Genomic DNA, 23,660 nt, shown 5'->3' on the forward strand with positions numbered 1-23,660 from the left:
GAATCCCCTCCAATAAGGGAGAGCCTTCACAGCGCCCAACAGCGCCTCATTGCCACTTCAGCCTTCCCGCTACTTTCTCACCAGTTTCACCCAACAACTGCCAACAACACCGTGAAACATCGGCCATAGAGGGTACGACAGTGAGTTTTAAAATCAAATTTTCTTACGAAGAATACAAAATTAGCTTATCCTCTACCTAAATTATTAAATTATCTATTCGTTTCTGGCACGTAGCAGACAACTTGGCAACAAGGATAAGTTTGATGCAATCATCTCGCTTCGCGATGAAACTGCAGCCGTTAAAGACAAGGAAGAAACGAATTGCAAGCGCTTGGGCCGGTGGAAACGGGTGTAAAATTCCATGGTGCACTCCATGCGAAGTAGTTGTTTCTGCTGCTGTCGCTGAAAAAGATTTTAAATGGATAGAAACTCTAACCAAGCGAATGTGATTTCCGAAAATAGGCCTTCATCGTCACCGCTAGACTCGGTAATATATATTTATGTACCTCAAAACAGCCTTAATATATTTGTAAACAGTCGTAATAATGACAGTTAATTTCTTGCTGAGGGACGTAACACCTTTTTTAAGAGTTGAAATATAGTAATTATTTTTAGTGTTTTATTTTATCGTATATTGTGTCCAGTATTAAATGTTTTTTACACTGTCTTTGCTTTTTACCTCGCGTACTCCAGACTCAGGAATTCACTTCGTTGATAATATTATTTATGTTGCTAATGAAGTACTTTATTTTTGCGACTTAAATTTGCTTACGTAATTCACAGTTTAAATTTGTAATTACTTATTAACATGTTCGTCTTAAAAAAATTATGATTGTATCAGTGGTGAAATTCTTGTTTATACTGCCCTTTAACTGTGTTGAAATTAGGGCATGGGTGTTTGTGATCATCTTACGTTGTTGTTCGTGAGATGAACCCACTGGAAAGACCTTCAATATGCTTTTTTCGGGGAGGGAGGAAGGTGTATAGAAAAGTCGCAGATCATGTGATGGAGATCATTCTTTACTTTACTTTTGGTCACCACTACAGTCATAACACCACGCTTTAGTATGATTAAATTGATTCTTTGTGGTACATGAAATCTGTTTTACCCTCATGTGCCCAGCATGAAAACTCTTTTTGATCCTGTTGATGAAATAAATTGCATCATCCTACACACAGGGTTGCATACACATGCCCCTCCCCCCAAAAAGCAGGAACTTCCCCCCACATTGGTAAATAGTATGTTTTTTTTAAATTCCCCATTATATTTATTTCCTCTCCTCCCCACAATTATTTTTCTATGGAGGACCTAGCACTGTACATCCCTCAGCTCTATGTGGCCTTACCATGACGTATAAAATTGGTGAATTTTCTAACAAAAACTTACCTAAGTGTTTCCTAGCTCCTGGTGGCTGGATTATGTGGAGAAGGTTGCTAAAACCTTGCAAAATCTCAGTGTTGATGAATAATTAATGAACGCTAAATGGCTAAAATTTTCAGCTTTCGTGAGCACATCAGTATTGGTGGCAGTGGTACAGCAAAGGGGGTTTGGGGGATAAAACCCAGAGCTCAGAGGAGTTTTTAAGTTTAATCCATTTTACTTAATCGGATTGATATTACTAATAGAGTAGTGTGAGGAGTAATAAAATGTCCCTCAGAAAGCCGTAAAACTCACCATTTTGAACCATTTATCATAAAATTCCGCAATTTATTAATCTTGCACCTACCGCTTATCGTGGTGGGTATTCCATACCCCCACACACCCCGGTATTAGCTGCACCTAAACCCCCCCCCCCCCCCGCCTTAATTCCTGGCTGCACCCCTGATTCGTGGTAAGGTTTCCCTGTCTGGATAGTGGAGTTAAGCCGACATGAATTTAGGAGGAATGAAATAGGATTGAGGGTTATTCCATGTAAATTCAGCCAGGCATGACACCCTCGGACTCAGATTGTGACGAAACTTTGTATTGTTCATCCTTGCATTTCCATATAAAATGGCATAAAGTTTGTCTTTGATATCTGCAATCTAGTTTATTTTTAATGCAACTCTTTGAAGCTTTTCAGAGACTGTGGTCTCTAAGGTAAATTTTACCTATGGAGGAAAATACTTGGTATTAGTCATGTATATCATCCAATTTTCATAAAAATTTCTAAGTTTATCATTGAAATTATGGGAATTTCAAATATTAATTTAAAAATATCCTCAAGTGCTTTGAAAATTTTGAAGCACTCATGCTTCATGATAATGTAGAAAATTTTATGCCAAAAATATGGTGATATATAAGATTAAATAATGACCAAAGGCAAGTTGTTAATTGAGCTGTTTTTTGTGTATTATCTCGGTGAAGAAAACAACAGAAAACCTGTTATCCTGTAGTTATCATATTTAAAAGTATTTATCACATGTATGAAAGAGTCACATAACTAGTCAATGTGTTTATAAAGGAGCCTTCTAAGAACAATAGAGAAATGGCTAAGAACATAACATCTATTACTATTTAACTACACTAACTCAAGCACAGATAATTTTCTGTGACCAGATTGGGCTTGCTGATTTTGATTTAAAATTAATAATGTGATTATCAATAGTAACTGGAGGAATTTCTCTTGGATTATAATTTCCTCTATTTTGATTTTTCTGGGAAGCTGCTGTGGAATTATCTTATACATTGATGATTTACACAGCAGTTACACCTATGTACTCAAGTTTTCATTTTTTTCTTCTTATGAGCAAATCAGTAGGTGCTCATGAAAAAATTTCTTTTGATCTTATTTTTGTACCTATTCCTTGCTTCATGTGATTAATATATGCGGATAAAAGGAAACAGTTTTGATACAAACAATTCATCGCATTTGTGGGGAGGCCCAACACCATTAGAATTGTGAAAAACAGATTTTTTCCTTCATTAGCATCAAGGCAGGAATAAAAGCCTGGAATTTTATTTTTATAGGCTAGGGGGAATACTTTAAGAATAATGAGAAAAGATCAGCTTGATTAACATATTACCTTTGGTCAATATTTAATGTCTTATAGAACCTTGCTTTTTAGCCTTTTTCTACATTCTCATGAAACTTGAGTATTTAACAGATTTTCAAATCCCTTGAGGAATTCATAAACTGATCATAGGAATTCTTATGTTTTTTATAATAAACCTGAAAATATTTATACAAATTGGATAAAAAATGAGACATATTGTGTATTTTCGTTTGGAGGTACAAGTGCTCTTGGAGACCAGACTGAAAAACTGCAGTTTCAACCAAACTTCAAATGATTGTGAAAAATAAACTTGATCATAGACAGTCTAGACAAATTTTACCCTACTTCAAGTCTACCTGTATGGATGATAAATGCAAATTTTCTTCAAAATCTTAGTTGGTGATAATATTTTTCTCTTGTTAAATTGCAAGAGAAAAATATTAGCAACATAAAATCCTTATAATATTTTAACGTATGTGCTTAATGATTAGTGTTAAATCTGAAGTTAGACTTTCCTAAAACGCATTATCTAAGCTGTTCAATTAATAAGGATAGGTGACTTCTGATGGTATGATTATAGATTTTGTGGGTTGCAAATCTTTAGCGGATTGAATATTTGCAGATGTGTTTATTGTCATTCTTCCTAAGAATGCAGTTTTATTTTCTAAATGTGTATGCATTGCCCAATTAATGTTTTCAAGTTTTTGAGACAGTATGCTCGGTTATTTTTCCTTAGTATGTTGATAGTGAGATTTATTGAGTTTAAAAATTAGTCTTACAGGTTCAGTGAAGATGAGCTGCGAGTGTTGCGAGAATGTAACAGAGAAAGTTTTTATCTACGGTCTCTTCCATTGAGCTGCTTGTTTGGCCTTGGTGCATTTTATGGAGTTAATGCAGGTTAGTATTTTTTCTCCCTTTAACCTTTTCCCCACTATACACGTATGTAAACGTGTGGACGTTTCCTGACCCGGGAGACGACGGCCGTATATTTACGTGTGAGATTTTCCTGGCCAGGAGAACGGAAGCCATATATATACATTTTCTAGCTCTCCCCCTTTTAGGACGGTCGTGGGTTTACGTCGTCTTTGTCTCGGGACCCAACGCTTCGGGGTTTAGGATTTACCCTCGGAATCCGGGAGCAGGTACTCTTTTATAACCCCTCTTAGCGGTAAGCTTAGTTGACCGCGAACCAATGCCACAGATATGGTCGTAAACCCGGAAAGGAGGAAGCACGTCAACCCTCGGAGTCAGAGATAATGCGGAGTCCCGCTGCGAGGGGATTGAAAAAGGTTGGAGCTCAGAGCTAGTAATATTCCGCTAGACCTTTCTTAACGAATGCCCTCCAAAAATGCTCCATACCACGAGAAAGAAGAGTCTCTTGGGGCTCAGTACAGCAGTCATGCTAAGATGAAAACTCCCCCGTCTCGAAAAGGTTAATACCTAGTATCAGGGAAGTAGATATAACAGATTTGGCCTGAAAGCTGTTAGATATGAGTTCAAAAGTATTCCTTGAAGCATAATTGCTGTCAAATGAAGCAATTATAATGTTCAAGTAAATTTCCATAACAGTCTGTGAATGACATCACAACATGAATTTCTACTGGAGAAAATGAGTTTATCTCAGTGAGGGAGACAACCCTTCCTACATGATATGATGTATTTTCCCTTGTTAATATCTTCATTTTGAAAGGGATGACAAATCTTTACACTACAGTCAGATGCTCTTTAACGCTCAAATTTTTATATTTATGAAATTTTTCAATGGAGTCCAGATAAACATGAGAATCTCCCCAGAATATTTGATAAAATCAAATTTTAATTATGATACCAAAATTTTCAAATCTGATTTTCGGGGTCACATATTGTGCATTCAAATTTTTCTTCTTCTTCAGTTATACTATGGAAGTTAGGTTTAATGAGTACTCAATACCCCAGAAAATTACTAGCTAAACTGGTAGCTCATTACCTATGTCCAAAGTTGAAGTATGAATCACCTCAGTTCCCATATACACCTTTAGTTACCACCTTTATTTCGTATGTGTGCTGTTTTACAGAGGAATAAAATATGTGTATGCATTAGACTATGTATTTGTTTATAATTTTGCAAATTAAATATCTCAAAACAATTATTGGCGCACTATCCTAAAAATCATGCATCTGTGCCTGTTTGTTTCACACGATCGATAGCACCATGATTTTGGATCTGGTGTCGTCTACGTCAAATCTCTGCGTGGTGACAGAAACTGTATTCGAGACGCTGTGTCACGCCATGTCACACAGCATTGCAAAATAAGGTGCTTGAGAGGCAGTCATAGATAGATGCCATTGCGTGAGCATGCAGCGTAATCGTGCCATCGGCAACTCTCAGAAACAATTAACGTAGTGCTTTTGTAACGACAAGTAGTGAGCGATCAAGCATCATACTGCTACGTATGCGTAGTTCTTAGGTACAAGTGCTTAAATTCACAGATATTTTCCGAGTCTGGATTACCCTAGCTCATTATCACCATTCTGTGTTGATCAAGTTGACAAAAAAAATGCAAATTAAAAGACGTAAGGGTTTTCATTTTCTAATGGGAGTGAAGGCAATTTGTTATGTTTGGTTGAAGTCAATGATCCAAAGGGCAAACACTCAGTCAAATTTGGGTGGAAAGACTCATATGTATTTTGAACAAAAGCTAATGTTCACTGTCTTGATGTTGGTGAAAAAAATTTTAATCGTGTATAATGGATGAGGAATCAATTCACTTGTGTTTATGGAGCACTTAGGTACATATTTTCCTAGCATATATTTTTTCACAAATTTTGTGGCTTGTTATCATATTATATAGTATATGTGTAAAAATTGAAATCTTGGCTAAGAAGTTAAAATTAATCTATGGTATGACTATTATCTTGCATAATGGGTCTATTCAACAACCGTGTACCACCAGAATCCTATTAATTTCTAGAATTATTTATTACATAATCATACCGAATGAATGAATGTGTCTGAAATAAAGTCTTATTCTTGAAAGTTAATTTCAATACATTGTTTTTATAGGTTTTTTGAAAAGAAGCCCAAGATGGGGTCCAACTCCGAAAGTAGCCATAGGAGTTGTGATAGGTTATTTCATGGGAAAAGTTTCTTACCAAGAAAAGTGTGCAGAGAAAATTATGCAACTGCCAAACAGCAAGTTAGCTGAATACCTGAGGCTGAAAAAAATGAGGGGAAATGCTGGCTATGAAAGGTAATGCACATTTAGTTTTTCTTTGCCTTGACAAGGCTACACTAACTGCAGTTATTTACAAATTGAGTGGAATATTTAAAAATTGTGATGTAAATCCCCTGATAAAAGTAGTTTTACTGTACAAACAGCAGGATTTAAAATAACACCACTGTACAAACACTTAGGCACCAAAACTATTTTCCTAATTTAAATGCATTTTTATCAACTAATTGTAATGTTACACCCCTCATTCATTACAAACCTTCATTAAAAAGTAAAATTTATTTTGAAACCTGGTAACAAAGTGGAAGCTCCAGTCCCAGGCTTTCCCATGAATAATGCATGCGTGAAAACCTCCCCTGACAAACCTCTATTCACTATGATAAAGTGTAAACCTGGACTCCAATGAAGGAAACAACCTCTGCACAATGAAATATTTCATTTAGAAATAATTTTACCATGTGTCTATATTCAATTTCTCTGCCCAAGTCGACATTATCATTAGAGTTCCTCTTTTCTGTGTCCTTTAGCCTTGTTTTCACTCATCTTATTGGCCACTTCCTTGAGGTGTGCAGCTTATCAGGAGTAGAGCACCAGCATAGGGTACAATGTTTTCTTTTTAGTCATCTTTCAGCTTGTCATAGATATAAGATCTGGCAGTGTGTTATCAGACAATAACCTGTTCTTATTCCCATAAATTTCATAACGCAAGCACTAAGGGTAGGTATCTGAAGATACGACCATGGTCATAGAATACATTTTTTACCTTAAGATACTGCAATGTAAAGAAATGCACAATTGCATGCATACTTTTGGTATTATGGGCCATCAGCCGGAGAAATGCATCAAAATACTGTAGTGATCGTATTTTTATGCAGTTTTGCAATTTTTTTATGGAAAAAGTGTAGAAAGATGGATTTTTCAGAATTTTCTTCTAAATTATTTTTTACCCTCCACGTTTGTCAAAAATGTAGCTCTCTTGTGGAAGCTGTTAGGAAGTTGTATCCATCAGTGAGTCAGTCAATTACACCTGTTGATGCTAATCTCTGCTGACAGGACTAAATGAAGCTCATCTGGTCAAGCTCATTAAAAAGAATCTAAAAAAATTGGCAAATGGTATTATCTCTTATAAATGTTTTTTTATGATTGATGAGCTTGTGAGCCCTACCCAATCGTGTTCCAACAGAGGTGTGTACCTGGCGACCACTGGAAACTGCTATAATACAGCTGGACACAGCCCTCAAGGCTCGGTCACTGGAAAATGAGGCAGTTTGGTCGAGGAAGAATGCCCCCTCCCATATTTTGATTGGTTTGTTCCCGCCTATTGCCCTGAGCCAGTACTCTTACACAACCCCATAATCTTTCTCTCTCATCCCACTATTTTTGAGGGAAGATACCCCTCACTCATGTTGCATAAGTTAGGCACATCATATTAATATCCGGACATCAAAATAATTACCTTTGGTTTACTTGAAAACTAGAACGTAACACTTAGCATTGATTTTTAACTCATTTCTATTTAACCCTTAGAGTGTGGGAACGTTTTTATACATTTTGCATGCTGACGGCAGCATTTACCCAAAATTTTTATTTCTACCTGGATATCTTGCACTTGGGCACTTTCCATCACCATGAGGATCGCTAAGAGCCTTCAATCTACCAGACCAGCCCTCGTGGCAGGGGATTCCTCCTGCACAGGGGGTCTCTAGCAGTAAAATCGTGAACTCCCGCAGTCCAAGGGTTAAATAAGTTCTTTGGTTTAGAGGGGGTAGGAGATGCCCATTGTATTTCAGGTGAGTTTTGCAAGTGCTTGTCAGGGGTAAGCATGATCTTGTACTCTGAGAAGAGGATTTCAGGTGCTATGGATAGATTTCTGCTCGAGCATTTGTGTGCAATGATCATATAAACTAGGCATCACATTTCAATCATCATAATGGATACTAGCGAGCAATTAGACAAGTCCGTAAGCTTTATTTTGGCAATTCCGAAATGTTCAGGAGGGGAAGAGGGCACGAGGGTTGAGTGGAGGGGAGTGAAACACTTTGGAGTGGAGGGGTCTTAACACAGAGAGGGGAAGGAAGTGGGGAGGAATTGAAAAGTGAACACTGCCTTGGATTTTGGGGAAAGCAACACACAGCTTAGGGGGATTTTGGACTTTTGGAGTTTATTTTATTAGGAGCGTAAGTGCAGTATTGTCTATATCCGCATGTTTTGAGAGTTAATGGATTTTTTTCAGTGAGCTCCTAAAGACACACACTCACTAGATTTTTCAGTTTTCTCCTGATTTTTTCACCTGCCTGATAAAGTACTGTGTGAAATATTGTGCATTTTTGTGCCTTTGGTCTTTTTCATTATATCGTCTATGTCGATGAAAATTTCAAATTCTGTCATTAAACTTGAAACTGTCTTCACCTTTTACTGCCCTCCATACTGATCAATATCACAAAACCTTTTATATGATTGCACACGTAGATGACACAGCACAAGATAGAGAAGAAAACCACCAGAGACTGACAAACATGGTAAAGATAGACTGTGGAGTTGATGGGGGGTGGCTAGCTAGAGGAGTTGGGCATTGCCTGGCCCATTACAGAGATAGGTTTTACCCAGCCATTGGCAGGGCTGAGAATTCTCGCGATCTTCTAATCTGAGAAGAAGAGTTTTGGTGCTAATGGTAGATTTCCCCTCAAGCATTAATAGGCAAAAATAACTGGATATTGTTAGAGCTCTCAGAATCTTACAACGAATATGATATTGCCATAATTTTATTGCACCTTAGAAGAGGTTGAAAATATATTTTGCAATCATCTTGTTCATAAACAAGTCATTTCAGTATTCTTTCTTTAAAATCAGCATTTTTTGCATGGTGAAAAGGCCTATCTGATGGGGAACAACTCTCACTTCATTAAAAGCATGACATAATATGGTTCCATTTAATTGTAGGTCAATCATACTGCAAATTTGCAACCCTCAACGAACTCCCGTAAAAAAAGAAGTCTCCATTCTCCTTGTCCTAGCAAATTCATTTTATGGAGGTTTTCCTGCATGTAATGAGACATAAGGCCACATTAAATATATGTATGTTGAATTTTTTCGTTTTTTAATTAAATTTGTATTATTACTTGATGCAACTGAAATTTACTCTCTATAATTTATGGAAAATTAGCTATCCTATGAAGTGTTTTTGTTCATATTAATGTGCTTTGATTGAGAGCCGCATTTTGTAATTTGTTTTCTAAAACAGGTACTTTGTTCAATTTTTTTATTGCTTGTTTTTTTGGGTTTCGAGGTCTTTTATGGAATATTTATATGTACTTAAGTTTTGAGATATTTCTTTAAAATTTTGTGTTATTACTGTGGCCATTACAAAACTGCTGTGTATTTTTATAGTAGCTAAGGTAGCTCTGCCACAGAGCATTGATGAAAGACTTATTATTGTAATTGTTAACTTATATCATTGACTTATAGCATGGCAATATTTTATTACCAACGAGGGCTTTTATTGATGTTTTCAGTGTGGACACTCCAAGTGTGGGTGGTGCAATGGTTCCTACTCCATTCGGGAGTGATCCGCAGTATGCGTACTCCGATTCCGGCCCAGTTGGTGCTCTTCAATTAGACCTTGACAGGCCAACGCAAGAGGGGTTGGATGACATGGGGAGGCCATCCTTAGATTGTAAGCTCTTTTCAAACATTCTATTTTGGCATTGAATTTCTTGTGAAAATTCTCCTTTTTTATTTACTGGTGCATGTAAGTACATATACTACTGTGGCAGCTTGGTTAAATGAGAGCTCAAATTTCCTCGTGCTCACTTGCTGAATTGAGCCCACGTTATATCTGAAGGTGAAGGTGTATTAATGTTGAAATTGTTCTATAGCCTCGCAGGGGAAAGGAAAAGATGTCTTAAAGCATTTTGAAAAAGAAGTACAATCCATATCAACTGAGAGAACTGCTACCTATTAGACATTTCAGAGCCTGCCACCTCCGCCACCTTGTAGAGAACTCTTCACCAGAGATGATCAAATGAACATACTAATTCAACTTTCTGTCTCACTGTTAAGATAAGGAACAGGGAAGGAGTTTTTTTGTTGTCTCGTATTCCTACATTCATGAAATATGCCTGTTTTTATTGTGAAACTTTCCGGAGTGAATGAAATCTCATACTTTCGTGAGATATTGGTGTTATTAATTTTTTTCATAAATGTCAATGGAAATTTCAAATTTTGCATTCACTCTTAACACTTTCCTCTTCCATTATTGGTGATCAATATCACAAGACCATCAATACAATTGCGCACTTAGGTACTTGCGCCACTTGCTAATACAGTGAGTCCTCGTTTAACGTCACTTACCGTTCCTGAAAAATGTGATGATAAACGAAATGACGTTAATCGAAGCATAATATCCCATAAAAAAACAATGTTAAAAGTGAATATCGGCTCCTAGACCTCACAATTCCTATGCGAAAAAATTTTAGCGTATCATATCTGGGGCATTTTTTACGATGGGAATGCGAAACTATGGCCTAAATAAGAGTTCCTGTCTTCATCGACGACAATAGCAGCAGTGACGTAAATCCTTCTCCATTTTTGTATCTTCCAGCATTTGCTTTTTGGCTCCGTTATGGTGGTCGCCCGGGCGAGCGTCGCAAGGGCATCATCATCGCTGAAACATCGTCGCAGTTACAGGAACCAAAATTATTGTGAACACGGTGAAAAAAGTTACGACAAAAACTGCCGTGTTCTACACAGAATAATGCCTCGAAATCACTTTTTAGGTTCCTGAAAACCATTATGCCAAGTAAAACCTTGCGCGCCTACCTAAGAATTCATTTTGCAAAAAATTTGCTAAAACTGTAATCGCAATTAACAATAAACACACTGTTTTACACTTCGTATAGACTGACTGTATTACCGCCCACAAAACGAACAACCTGCAACGCCTGCTGCTTCACCTTTTTTCTGGCGCGAAATTTAAAAGACTTGATGTTATCTTGAAGCTAAGGTGCGATAAACGAATGACGATCTCAAAATTTTCGTGACGTTATCGCGAAATGACGTTAAACGGGGTGACGTAGAACGAGGACTCACTGTACTGGAGACTGACAAACATGGGAAGCATGGAAGGTGGAGCTAGGGAGGGTTGGCTAGTATGATGAGGGGGGGGGGGGGCTAGGAATGGCAGGCATGGGAATTCACATGCTCTTCCCTAAGAAGAGTAGCTACAGTGCTAATGGTTCATTTCCCTTCAAGCATTGGTGTGTGAAAGTTATTGGGTTTTGTTACAGTTCTCAGCAAAACTGTGTCAGGCAAGGGATACTTCTATTGTGACGTTAGATTGCGATATGATTAGTAATTATTGAAAATAGGCATGCTAAATAATGTGGATTTGCATATGAGATAGGCTTATGTTATTCTTGTTATTAAAATTAGACTTTGGAATATTTCCACTGAGTTTTATTATGACTAAATGTGTTTGGTTTTTACAAACAACATTATTAAGTGGAAATATTGCTATTTCTAATTTTTATAATATTAAGAACTTCCACCGTATCATGCCCAACGTCATACAAGATATTACGTTATTCATGTCGCAAGTACTCAAATATTGTACAAGAATGACTATCAAATTTTGTTCTAACAATTGGAGAAAGATATTGCTCCATAATTGGGCCAATAAGGTAATCATGAAGACAAGGTCATTTGGTCTAACTCCATTCTTTGAACCTATAGAGAAAGAATATATTTAACAGGTGACTGATGGCTAAGGGCCTAGGCCTCTATGGGTGATCAGACATTGGTGGTTGGCAGAATGGACCCTTAGGCCTAAGTGCTCTGGAAGCCTAGCTCCCCCACTTCTTTTGAAACTCTAAATCTAATCTAATCTATGGCTAACTGCTGTTCGTTACCAAGATATAATGTGAAATTATCATTTCTTTTTTGTACATAAATCTGTTTTTATCGTATAATCATAATATTTTTTGTTTCTTTTTTTTAATGGCAATTTAGGGCCTTTATGCTAAAATTCACTTCATTCAGCTCTGTTTTGTGACTACTAGTATACACGTAATAGAAGTACTTAACTGATTATCTGAAAGAGGAAATTATGAAACAGCTTTTACAATCCCAAATACCGTATATGTCTGAATATAGTCCCCCCTTTTTTTCCAAAAATGCCAAAGGTAAAAGTAAAGGGGGGGACAATATTAAAACACAATTTTTAAACTTTTCCCGAAACTGAAGCCTCAACATTAGGGGGGGGGGGGGGGGGGGACTACTATATTTGGAGAAATACGGTAGTTAGCGATGTATTGTTATATAGATTGCCCTAAAGTATATTAACGCATTATTTCCTGATTCCCTTATCATATAATAGCATTAGACCTTCCTATCTGACCTGAGGTATTTGGTATGAAGTGAATAAAATATCGATGTGAGAAGTCATGAAAATTTCTGAAATTGTCTTAAAAAAATCAGGAAAAGTCAGTAAAATTTGAAACTTTGAAAGCACACAACTGTGGTTGAGGATCTTTCATAAAGACTCCATGCCCGCGAGCTGGGTACATATCCTTACTATTTAAATGAATGCTAATTTTTGTGAGGCTACCCTGAATGTCAATTGCATTTGTATGAGGCCCCTATTTTTGTTCTTGAGATGTGAGCAAATATGTTCTAATGGGCTTGACGACCAATTTTTTGAAATGGTCAATTGTGAAAGAGTTTCAGAAATGAAGAGACCCATATTGTTCTGTTTTTTGATCCATCACCTACTTCTTAAGCTATTTGCGGTGAAAAATCAATAGCGTTAACGTATTTGCCTATATGTAAGTGGATTAGGTCACTGTCTTGTGCCACCTCTTCTCAGCTCCTCAGCCTTGAGCATTGCCTCATATGCTTCATTGTTCTATACACTCTTGTGAACGATTCCTTTCATTACGAGAGGCTCTTCTTGAGCAAATGTTGATATCAGCCTGAGCTCTAACGACATTCCCAACTCATGATGTGTGGGCAGCGACTTCAGACAGTCTTATTAGTGTGGCTGAATGGAAAAGATTTTATTTTTGTCATAGTTTATCTTTCCTCTCTGACTACCAAATTCTTTCCACGAATTTCAATTTTAGGTCTGCGGGAAGGACCCCATTATAAATTGATTAGTTAATTTCCAAGGTTTGATGTCAATTATACAATTTAACGAGAAAATTTATTTCCCTCAGCTATTGGCAGTCTTGGTGGCTATGATGATGAAGAGCCAATTGGGGCATCACCTGCTGGCACCCCCGCCCAAACTGTGACTTATGAAGAGCTTCGCCGTCGTAATCGAGAAGAGTATGAGCAAAAGAGATCGAGGCCATACAGGTAATCACATTCCTTGAGAGTTTGTGCTAAGATTAGTGCTGTAATGATATCAGTGGCTTGGTGCTAAAAGGGCCAGTGTCAAAAAATTGCACTTTTGTAATTACAGCACTTTAAATTGTGGAAGCTATGTAGTGTTAAATAATAAGGTAATAATTTTCTGAAAATTCCAAGTAGATAAATTTTTTAGCTTTAGTTTGAAATAAGGTTGAATTTTCCAGTATAACTTCAGAGTGCTCTGCTGAAAAGTGAGTGATTTTGACATTGGCCCTTTTAGTACCAAGCCACAGGCATATATTCTTTGTTTATTTATTTATATATTTGAGATGATATAGGAAAAATATTTTGACTATTTACTCTGTTTGAGAGCAAAAGAAAATACTGTGGAACTAACGGTCATGTGGTGAATTTTGAAATATGTGTAAAAGGTCTTTAACACTAGGAGGACGGGAGTTTCGCGCCACCTAGAAGGACGGCTAGGGGTCATTTGACCCCTAAAATGTATTTTGGAATAAAACGCCTAATTTTCAACCAATATTCAGTTTAATCGTATTAATTGTTGAATCAGTTCATTAAAAACACTATTTAACATTATTAAATATTATTTCAATCGTCAAAAGTTAATAACAATTATTTTAAAGAATCATGAATTAAACCGTATATATTAGTCGATTGCAAATCAAATAATGAAAATACATACACTCAATGCAAAAGTTGTGTTACATGTTTAAACAATAGGGGTACTGGGTTTACAAAATTTGCATTAAAATTTTTAAACTTACTACTTTGTTGTAAATCTCAGACAGGCAGTATTTTTTCAGCGCTGTTTCCACAAAATATTTTTTTGCATTGGATGCGTTCATTGGACGATTTATTCATCAGCATCTAAATCTACACACTAACCCCCAAGCCACCTAAAAGAGTGTTACAGGGGGTGTTAGGACACCAACCATTTGTGCATGAAAAGGAATTCGGAAAATGGAAAGGAAATTGGTGCAATGATTCAATTTGATGGTATTTGGCACCTTTTTCTTTTTTGTGCCCGTGGAGATATGGCTGTTGGATTTGGAGATGAGTAAATAAAATGATACATGCTATCCATCATATCTACTCCCGCTTGTTGTACCCGGGTAAAAGAACATTATTGTTCTTGTTTGCCTGATTTTACGTAAGAGTATGGCCTGAGGTATTTTTGAAAACTCGCGTTGAATGGATTACATGGATATTTTAGGGGTCATGGATATTTTTGCGTCACGCCTGTTTTTTCAGATCGTTCATGCAAGAGAAGTTTTCCATTTTTTTATGACTTCCTACCAGCTGGATGAATGCAAAATAATTGTTACAAGTTACATTTATTCCTGAATTCTTGTATGTTACGGTCACTTTAGTAGCTATTTATTTCCCCAACGCATGATTTGATGGCCAATCATCATCTTTGCCACAAAATGGAAATTCATTTAGGCTGTATTTTCATTTCACATCTGTCAAAACCATGTAATTGATTCCAAATTTGTCTGGTTTATTTGGAATTTACCTCATAAAAGGACAGCTGCATTTTGTTGGATAGAGCTGTGCATTTGCTATCACGCCAAAGTCGCCATCGGATTCACTATCTTGGACTTCGTCGCTTCCATCACACGCAGATGTTGATGGATTGGTCAGAATGTCCTTGAACTGATGTTTACGATTCACTTCCAGACTGATCTTCAGTATTCCCTACAGCTATTTGAATCGCGACGATTCTCTTCTCTTGATATATTTCTCGACTTCTTACTTTCTTCTTCAACTCGCTACTGATATGCATGCAAAAAAATCTACAAACGAAAGCGCATTATGGTAGAATCTTCTCAAGTCTCATTGAAGGTATAGAGAGCTGGAGAGCATTATAAATTCATACAAAAGGGTAAAATTTTCAGAAGTAACGCTAATTGCCGTTCGAAAGGCAGGGACTCAACCGCCAACCGTATCCTGATTCGTATCTTCCAAGAACTTGCAGTAATGCTTCTTCTCCAACCTACGTGCGGATTCCAAGGGTAGGATTTACAGTAGAATTTTACAGTCCACCCAATTCCTCCGCTAAGAGACAGGATTTTTCCCCAGGATGCAGCGTGCAGTCAACCCGCCCCAAACCCCGACGGGGTCAGGCGGCACTAATGTTGGACACACGGCAAAGGGGCTAGGCCAAGTGACAGTGCCGTCAGGCCAGAAAAATGAAAGTTATTTGTAAACCTGACGAGTTGATATTGAAAATAATGTCTCTAATAGCTCTGAATCTTGGACGACGGAAAACAATTCTTGAGATACATGACGGTTTTCCGGTGTGGGTAATACAATAATCATAGAAAAACAAATAAAACAAAATAAAAATATGATAATTACATGAATTTACGCAAATCATGGATTGAAAAGGTTTTATTTCCCTTTGCTGCCCAAAAAATATCGAAAGATTGTGCACAACAATTCGCTATGCCTAGGTTTTTGAATACAGATAGGAGCCCTTGGGACGAAACTGGCATTGAACCGGGTACTTCAAGATTCAAAATGAAGCAAATCATCTACCACATTTGCCTCTTGCTGATTATATGATATACATGACACAAAAGTGCCCACGGGCAAGAAAATAGCGCGAAAACCAGTTGTGGGTCAAATGACCCCTAGCCGTCCTTCTAGGTATAACACGTCATAAAAATTTTAAACAAAACATTATTGTTGAATTTTCACTAATTTATCAAAATATAGACCAAAATGAACAAAGTCAAAAAGTTTCAAAATTTAAAAAAATATTTTAATAAGAGAAAAATAAATTTGAATTCTGAAAATGGGTCAAATGACCCCTGCCGTCCTTCTAGTGTTAAAAAAGTCAAGGTTTAATTAAAATGCATAGGCTGCTCTCAGTAATAGAAATAAATACTATTTGCAGCACCTGCATCAAAATCAAAGGAGCATATGATCAGTAATACTTTTATTGGGTTTAAATAAATTTGAAACTGATAAAATTGAACTTAATTGGCCCATTAAGTCTCCACAAAGACATAAGGCAAGATATGAACTGTTATTCTAAGCCTTAGCAATTTGCTTAATTTGCATACAAATATGTATGAAATACTATTATATACAGCAGATTCCTGATTATCCGGCTGTGGTTTATCCGTGTTGTGGATTATCCGTGCATGAGTTCACGCTCCATTGAAATTTTCCGCGGTCTTTATGGAAAAATCAAATCAGACACAAAAGTACCAGGATGTTCTAGCTGCACCAGGCTTATAATAATAATAATAGTTTTATTGGACATTAAACAAATTAGAATTTGCAATAGTCTTCGTCATAAATTATTTCTCCCCTTTCAAGTTTACTTGGACGTCTGCTCTAGCATTGTAGATGACTTTCAGTGGCGGGGAAAAAACTCTTTGATTCATTTTAGAAGATTCTTCAATGGCTAACCAATTGTAAATTAAGAGAAATCTTATCTACGATCTTTAATTGTAAATTTCGTATCGCAAATGCGCAATTATTGCGGTGGCCTCGTATGTGGTTGAATACGGCCCAAGAGAACCGGAGATTTTGTCACACTCGGGCATGTTTACGCCATGACTAGTCCAGGTCAAACTGGAGGGGAGGGAATAGTAGAAGTGAATGCACCGGGGGAAGTATAAGTAGAGATAACATGAGTCATAGCCAGGGCACTTGCCTGCCTGGACAATTTGCCATTAGTCCTGGTTTCCTATAACCGCTGCTGCTCGATGGCATGATCTTGCACCCGTTGCCTTCACGGTAGTTCAATCTAACCTTTTCTCCAAGCATTGCAGAGGTACTCCTTTATTCATTTGAGTACTTGCTAATTATTTGATTACCTAAACAATCGGTTGGTATCAATGAGCGAATACTTCTGGCACGACCCTACATCAACTCATGTAATTTCTATTGCACTATACTTACTATACTTCAATAACCTGCTGCAACTCCACCTCCTTCGCTCTGACACTCACATGCCCATCCTTAATGGACTTACCTCTTTCCCACGCAATGATGCTCCACCCAGCAAGCAGTGGTCAATCCATTGATCATAGTGGATGCACTGTTCTGATGCCAATTTGTAAGTACAGTGCAACCTCAATAAAACGAGACCCCACGGTGCTCTAATAAACACTCGCTATAGCAAACTGTCGCTTTACCGTAGGTGGAGCAAATAATAAGCAATAAACCTATTTTCAACACTTTCAAGGAAACAGGATTGGTGTGGCGACAGAGACATTGCTGTCCAATACATTTAAGCATAAATCCAGACGAAAGGCGATGTTTTTTTGCATCACTAAATTTCCTTACCTTAATAACAAACTAGCCATTCAATTTATAAGTGCCGTACTGAATAAAAATCATGCAAAGCATTGCTTTGTCCACATTATCCCAATGCACAACCGACGAAGCCATGTTTCTATGTACGTTGTGCATTTACGTGATCAATCGATTATTTTGATATTTTCCGCTGAAAATTCAAACTATTGCTGATAAAACAGTATTGCAGTTATTTAATGCCTCAAATACTTCCATTGGTGTATGTTTATTTTTCCCGTACATTTTGCGGAAGTTATGTGAAATAATGTATAGCATTTGTTTCTGCAGACGAAAACAGTGGAAGGTGGTAGAATGATCCTGCCTCAGAAGACTTTTACTATCATCCAATGTAATATCTTCATTATTTACACTAAAAAAATCTGCTAAGCATGCATAAAGATGTCATTAACATTCCCGTTGTTTCAAAAAAAAGTTCCATTTTGAGTGTTACGCCCATGACGTCATTGAAATAATACACTGAGCCTATCCTCGGCACAGCAATGAAAAAGATTTGAATTAAAATGGTAATATAAGAAAAGAAATTAACTTGATATCATTTCATGAAAAATATAAGGCAGATATTACGCTGATGTCCCTTTAGTAAAACAAAAGCAAGCTGCAAGAAACTGTGACTAATGTAACATGCATTGGTAATATATGCAACAAAGAAATGAAAAAGCATATGCATCTGATGGACCTTAAGGCCAACATGAACGTACCAGTATGAATTTATTGATTTTATATTCTCAATAATGACTGCGAAACATGAAAAAGAATGCAGAATTTTTTTTAATTAAATAAACTAAAAGTGCAGCATCAGATTTTCAAATGTGTCATATGACATTGTTAACAGCGCATTGGAAGCTCCTCCTGGAAGCGTAACTGCTAGAAATACCCTTACTGCAAGGGTTTTGTCGGAGAGTAGGTTTTAAAAGAGTTCCGTTTCGTCTGCGTTATATCATACAGGGAATACCTCCTAAGTTATTCCACTAAGATAGGAGTCCTTTCTTCTTGGGTTTACACCGCAGGCATCACCAGCAATTATGAAGGGAGGTAACACTTTCGTGCTTTAAATTAATACATATAACTAACCTTCCAAAGACTTGAAGTCCTCGATTCTTATTCTATCACTGAAATACTTCGCTTAAGCCTTAAGCATGACCCCTTTCCCAGGAGTTCCCATAGATTGAAGTGGGCAAAACCACCCGAACAAAGCACCTCTTCTCAAACCAAAGCAAACTCGTCATGTTCTGCATTCCTCGGGTGCTTTTGCTGTGATGGTTTGCCCTCCCGCACCATGATAGACCTAATGTTTTCTATGTTTTCTTTTTATTGTGAAGAGCGAATAGGAAGATAAATTAACTACGCCCCTCTCGTATTGCTCTGTTATTTTCTTTTTCTCACTTAGACGTGTTTTGCATTTTTTGGCCATGATGTCTACCTTCAAATGCTCTCTCTTCTCACAACTCATGGATGTACGTGTATGCCATCGACTGCTTTCTGCTGCTCAAGAAACAAAAGAAGACGAAGCATTCTTGAATGTTTTTGCCACAATATTTTCACCAAAATGAATGACTTATTTATCAAACGACAGTTTACCACATGAATTTGAGACTGAGAACCCCATGTTAACTTCATTTCTAACAGATCGCCAGCAATTACAGATATTAGGGACTCTTGGTGAAGGTTTTCCAGCAATGGAAACTGTCGATATGGCGAGTGTCAATACCAAAAGGGCCTCGTAAAAACGAATTTGTTTTGCATGCTAATCATAGGGTCAATTGACGGTGCTTTGGCGATCACTGGTAATGGCGGGGGTCTCGCAATAGCCCATACTCGCTGTAACAAGGTTCCATTGTAGTCATTACATAGGGCGTGAGCTCTTCAGAGGGGGAATGGAACATTAAGTGAAGGACAAACTGTATGAGTACTGCGGTTTGTTCGCATTTTGTCCTGCTCCTTTCTCCTGCTCTCCTCAGGAGAGCGGCTTCCCGCTTGCCCTCCTATTCTTGTCTCCAAAGTTCTATTTACTTTACTTAGGTATGCTAACGCTTTCAGTGGTGAGTTGGGAGATGGTGGATTTTGGGTTTGCTGAGGTGCATAGCATGTAGGTTATGATGAGAGTGGATGAGGGAAGGATATAGTATCCTGGTTGCCTTTTAAAGACCCAGTTTTTATAAATCCAAAATGCTATTCACTACCATAAATATTTGGCCTTAACAGCTTTGTGGATAAGACATGACGTCATGAGCTAATTCCATGATGCCATTGCATCTCGTCTACTCCTTCCTCTTGTGCATGGGCTTTTTCTGGCTTGTTGTCGGTTGTTTACTCTATTGCGAGTGATTCCTTCCTTCAGTGAAATCCTGATCGAGTAAATGAACCAAGCTGCTTGTTACTCATCTTTCCTTTTCATTTATGTACCAAATCCTTTTACTGAGTTGCCATTTTAGGTGTGAGTTGCCTTTCCGATGGGAGGGAATTTCAATTATGGTGATGATGTCCTTATTCTCCAATCCTTACATTATCTTCTTCTTCTCCTTAAACAACACAGGCAAGCTCCCAGTAGTGAGGAATCACCTATTGTATCAAGGCCAAGGCCTCCACCCCCTGATGCATCATCATCCGGCTCTGCCATTAGAAACCAGTATGGGGACATCATAGAAAGATAATGAAGACTAGCACAAAACTAACTAGTGCAGCATCTGCATACCTGTTATTCTTAGTGGTTTTCTGAGATTGTGAAATTTCATTAAATAGCCAATTTTTTTTGGACATTGCACTGTTTGAATGTAATTATTTAGCAATTATGAGACTCTTAAGACTCTAATTGCCTTCATGTGCCCATATTTCTCTTTGAGTTTCTGGTATCATTTAGAAAAGAATCACAGTCAAGGTACTGTAGTAATACTGCCAACAGTACTGATCCTTTTTTATTGATGTGCCTTTTCAAATTTCTTGATGAAGAGTTTCTGTGGATCAAGAGCAGTTTTTTTCTCTCTTTTATCATGGTGAAATTACTTAGCAATAAAGTATTAATTCCATTTTTTTGTAATCAAACTATTAACCCTTTGGGCAATGTGCATGTTCATCCTTTAGCCTCCCGACCACTTAAAAGAGTGTCACAAGTAGGAAGGTACCTGCTTCGTTAAACTTAAAGCAAATACAGAATAAAGCCATACACCTTGCTTCATGAAACTCAATGTACTAACATAAGAGTCTACTATCTATTGCAGAGTCTGTTGAGCCCATTTGTTTCTGAATTTCTCACAGGCATCCACGCTAATTAATTCATGATAAGCTACTTTATCAAAGCTACTGAATATAAGTGATTATGTATAAAGAATTAAAAGTTGTTTTAGTCATGAGGTGGTGGAAACCAGGGTCACAGCTAGGAATTAAGGCTGGAGGGGGGGGGGGGGGGGGGGGAGTTTAGGTGAAACTAATACCGGGGTGTGTGGAGGTATGGAATACCCACCACGATAAGCGGTAGGTGCAAGATTAATAAATTGCGGAATTTTAAGATAAATGGTTCAAAATGGTGAGTTTTAAGGCATTCTGAGGGATATTTTATTAATCCTTACATTATTCTATAAGTAATATCAATCAAATTTAGTAAAATGGATTAAACTTTAAAAAATCTCTGAGCTCTGGGGGGGTTTATCCCCGTTTTTTTGGGGATAAACCTCCCAGGCGAGGGGGTTTATCCCCCAAAACCCCCCTCGCTGCACCACTGGTGGAAACTGTTGATATTCGTAATGAAAGACAGTGGTAATACTCAGACAATTAATGCAATATCAACCAACCTGGGTTTCGGCTGCTCAGTGCCATTTTATAGGCTCAGTACATATAAGAAATAGAAAATATGTTCCACCTTCCCAAAGCAGCTTATTTGAGGACCTGGTATGTGGGTGCAATCCAGTTCCTATGTCAGACAGGCAGGGAGGACATGGGCTCATGTGAATCAGAGAGTAAGGCAAAAATCAACCAATCTCCAGGTTGCGAGTTTCTAGTTGTGGCCAGAGGTAATGACGGAGGTAAGAAGTGATGCATCACCATAGAAGCATCTGCCGTGCTGTGGTGAAGCTTAAGGGTAACCTCAGAGACCAAGATTACATATAAAGATAGTAATCAAAGACCTTTATTGATATGATGCATAAAATATAGCATAATCATCCACCCTTCCTCCCAAAATTTGAACACAACATGCTACAAAGAAAATTAAGCAAAAAGTCAGTTTTCCCTAATATCTGATTGACACAATAGGAGGGAGGTTTTTATTTCGACCTTCTATTGCTCATCAAAAACACCATACAAGCGACAGGCAGGTACCTACTGCACAGCTAAGGCAATTTTGTGGCCTCCGCACCACGCTCAAGTCACTTCTGACCGTAAGTTGTTACTTTAAGGTTAGTAGCAATCGCATTAACTGCACTGCCTCAATTGATCCTCCCGCCAAGTGTGCACTGAGGAGAGACAGCCAGAAAACTCTCCGAATGGCTTCAGCATTGACATGTCTTGACCTCAATGCCGATAAAAGAGAATTATTTTAATGAACTGTGGCTTGAGTGTGAAACAGTGTAAAACATTGCATCCATTCCCGTTCAAAACAAAAGAAGACACACGCTGATGCAGCCCAACTGCTCCTTGAGCAATTTCCATGGCACATTTTCTATCACCTATCGTGCAACGTCGATACAGTGCTGTTTGTCATCCTAACGTTGAAATGAATACGTGGCTTGGATGGAAGCATTTTCAAACGTGCGATGAGCTTCAGGGCAAAGGCAAAATTCGTTGGAAGTCATTGGCGGCAACACCCTATGAAGGAGGTGTAGTAAAGCATGTCCTCAGGCATGACTAATTCTTCAATCGCCGAGGGGATTATGTAGAAAGGATATTACAAGTGTCCCCAACGTTTAGCAATGATATAAATTTTAATAAATCTATTAGTCTTCCATTCATGACCCATCGGAGGTTGAAAAAAACGGCGCTCGTATATATAATCTCAAGTACTGCCTTCGATTCCATATCGATCACAGTGGCAAAATAAGGCCGTATGGATTTGCTGCTAATTTTCTGTCGTGGCTGAGAAGCTATTTAAATGAAACGGAGCATATTGGCAAAATCATATTTATTTCATGATTTTATTGTCATATCTAGTGCCTAAGTGATTCTATTGTCATATCTAAGGATCCCATATTGGGCCATTTCTTTTCAATCTATTTATAAATTATATGTGTTATACTTAGTGTTATGTATACTTTTTCTCTTCAATTCCCACCCATAAGGAGCAGGCCCTGGGCTGCTGCGATGGATAGTGGTTATTTAACTTCCAGACTCACCTGATGCTGACCCTGGCGGTTGCCATGGCAATTGTACATGATATCATGTGTAAGTGATAACAGTCAATAAATCCATTGTTATCTGATCATTTGTAGAGCAACGAAGTTCTAGGCATGGTGGGTGAGGAAACCTCTTGGTGAGATATGTAGGAGATAGTGTTGGAGTAGAATGTGTACTGAGGCCCGAAGGGACGTTAAGAGGGAAGAATCATGGGTAAATTAGGGAGGAAAAGGAGGAGCATTGGACTAACGTATACATTATACCTACTCCCGATTATCCGTGCGCGGATTCTTGGCGATGCGGATTATCCGTGCATGAGTTTCATACTTTGTGACGGATAGAAACCACATTTTAAGCATAAATGGATTCAGTGTGAAATTGAGACAATGTATATGTTAAAAGCGTTAAGTAAAATATGTTGAGTTGAGTTCTCCGATGGACCAGGGG

The 23,660-nt window shown here is 37.7% G+C and overlaps 1 protein-coding gene across 1 annotated transcript; it reads left to right on the forward strand.

Annotated features, from left to right (window-relative positions):
* The first annotated feature begins 292 nt into the window (after nt 1-292).
* Nucleotides 293-20,914, forward strand: LOC124159497 (OCIA domain-containing protein 1). Its single transcript, XM_046535341.1, has 6 exons — nt 293-487; nt 3,750-3,873; nt 6,020-6,206; nt 9,701-9,861; nt 13,400-13,541; nt 20,425-20,914. The coding sequence occupies exons 1-6, from the start codon at nt 419-421 to the stop codon at nt 20,540-20,542; spliced, it is 801 nt and encodes a 266-aa protein (XP_046391297.1). The 5' UTR covers nt 293-418; the 3' UTR covers nt 20,543-20,914.
* Nucleotides 20,915-23,660: the final 2,746 nt, after the last annotated feature.

This window comes from Ischnura elegans, chromosome 5 (genome assembly GCF_921293095.1).
Source record: "Ischnura elegans chromosome 5, ioIscEleg1.1, whole genome shotgun sequence".
NCBI classification, from domain to species: Eukaryota; Metazoa; Arthropoda; class Insecta; order Odonata; family Coenagrionidae; genus Ischnura; species Ischnura elegans.

What these genes read in the sequence shown, in the direction of transcription:
- LOC124159497 (XM_046535341.1), top strand. Translation starts at nt 419, where the DNA reads ATGGATAGAAACTCTAACCAAGCGAATGTGATTTCCGAAAATAGGCCT. An exon ending in CATCGTCACCGCTAGACTCG is followed by an intron (nt 488 to 3,749) that starts GTAATATATATT and finishes TTTAAAAATTAG; the next exon opens with TCTTACAGGTTCAGTGAAGA. An exon ending in GGGGAGGCCATCCTTAGATT is followed by an intron (nt 9,862 to 13,399) that starts GTAAGCTCTTTT and finishes TATTTCCCTCAG; the next exon opens with CTATTGGCAGTCTTGGTGGC.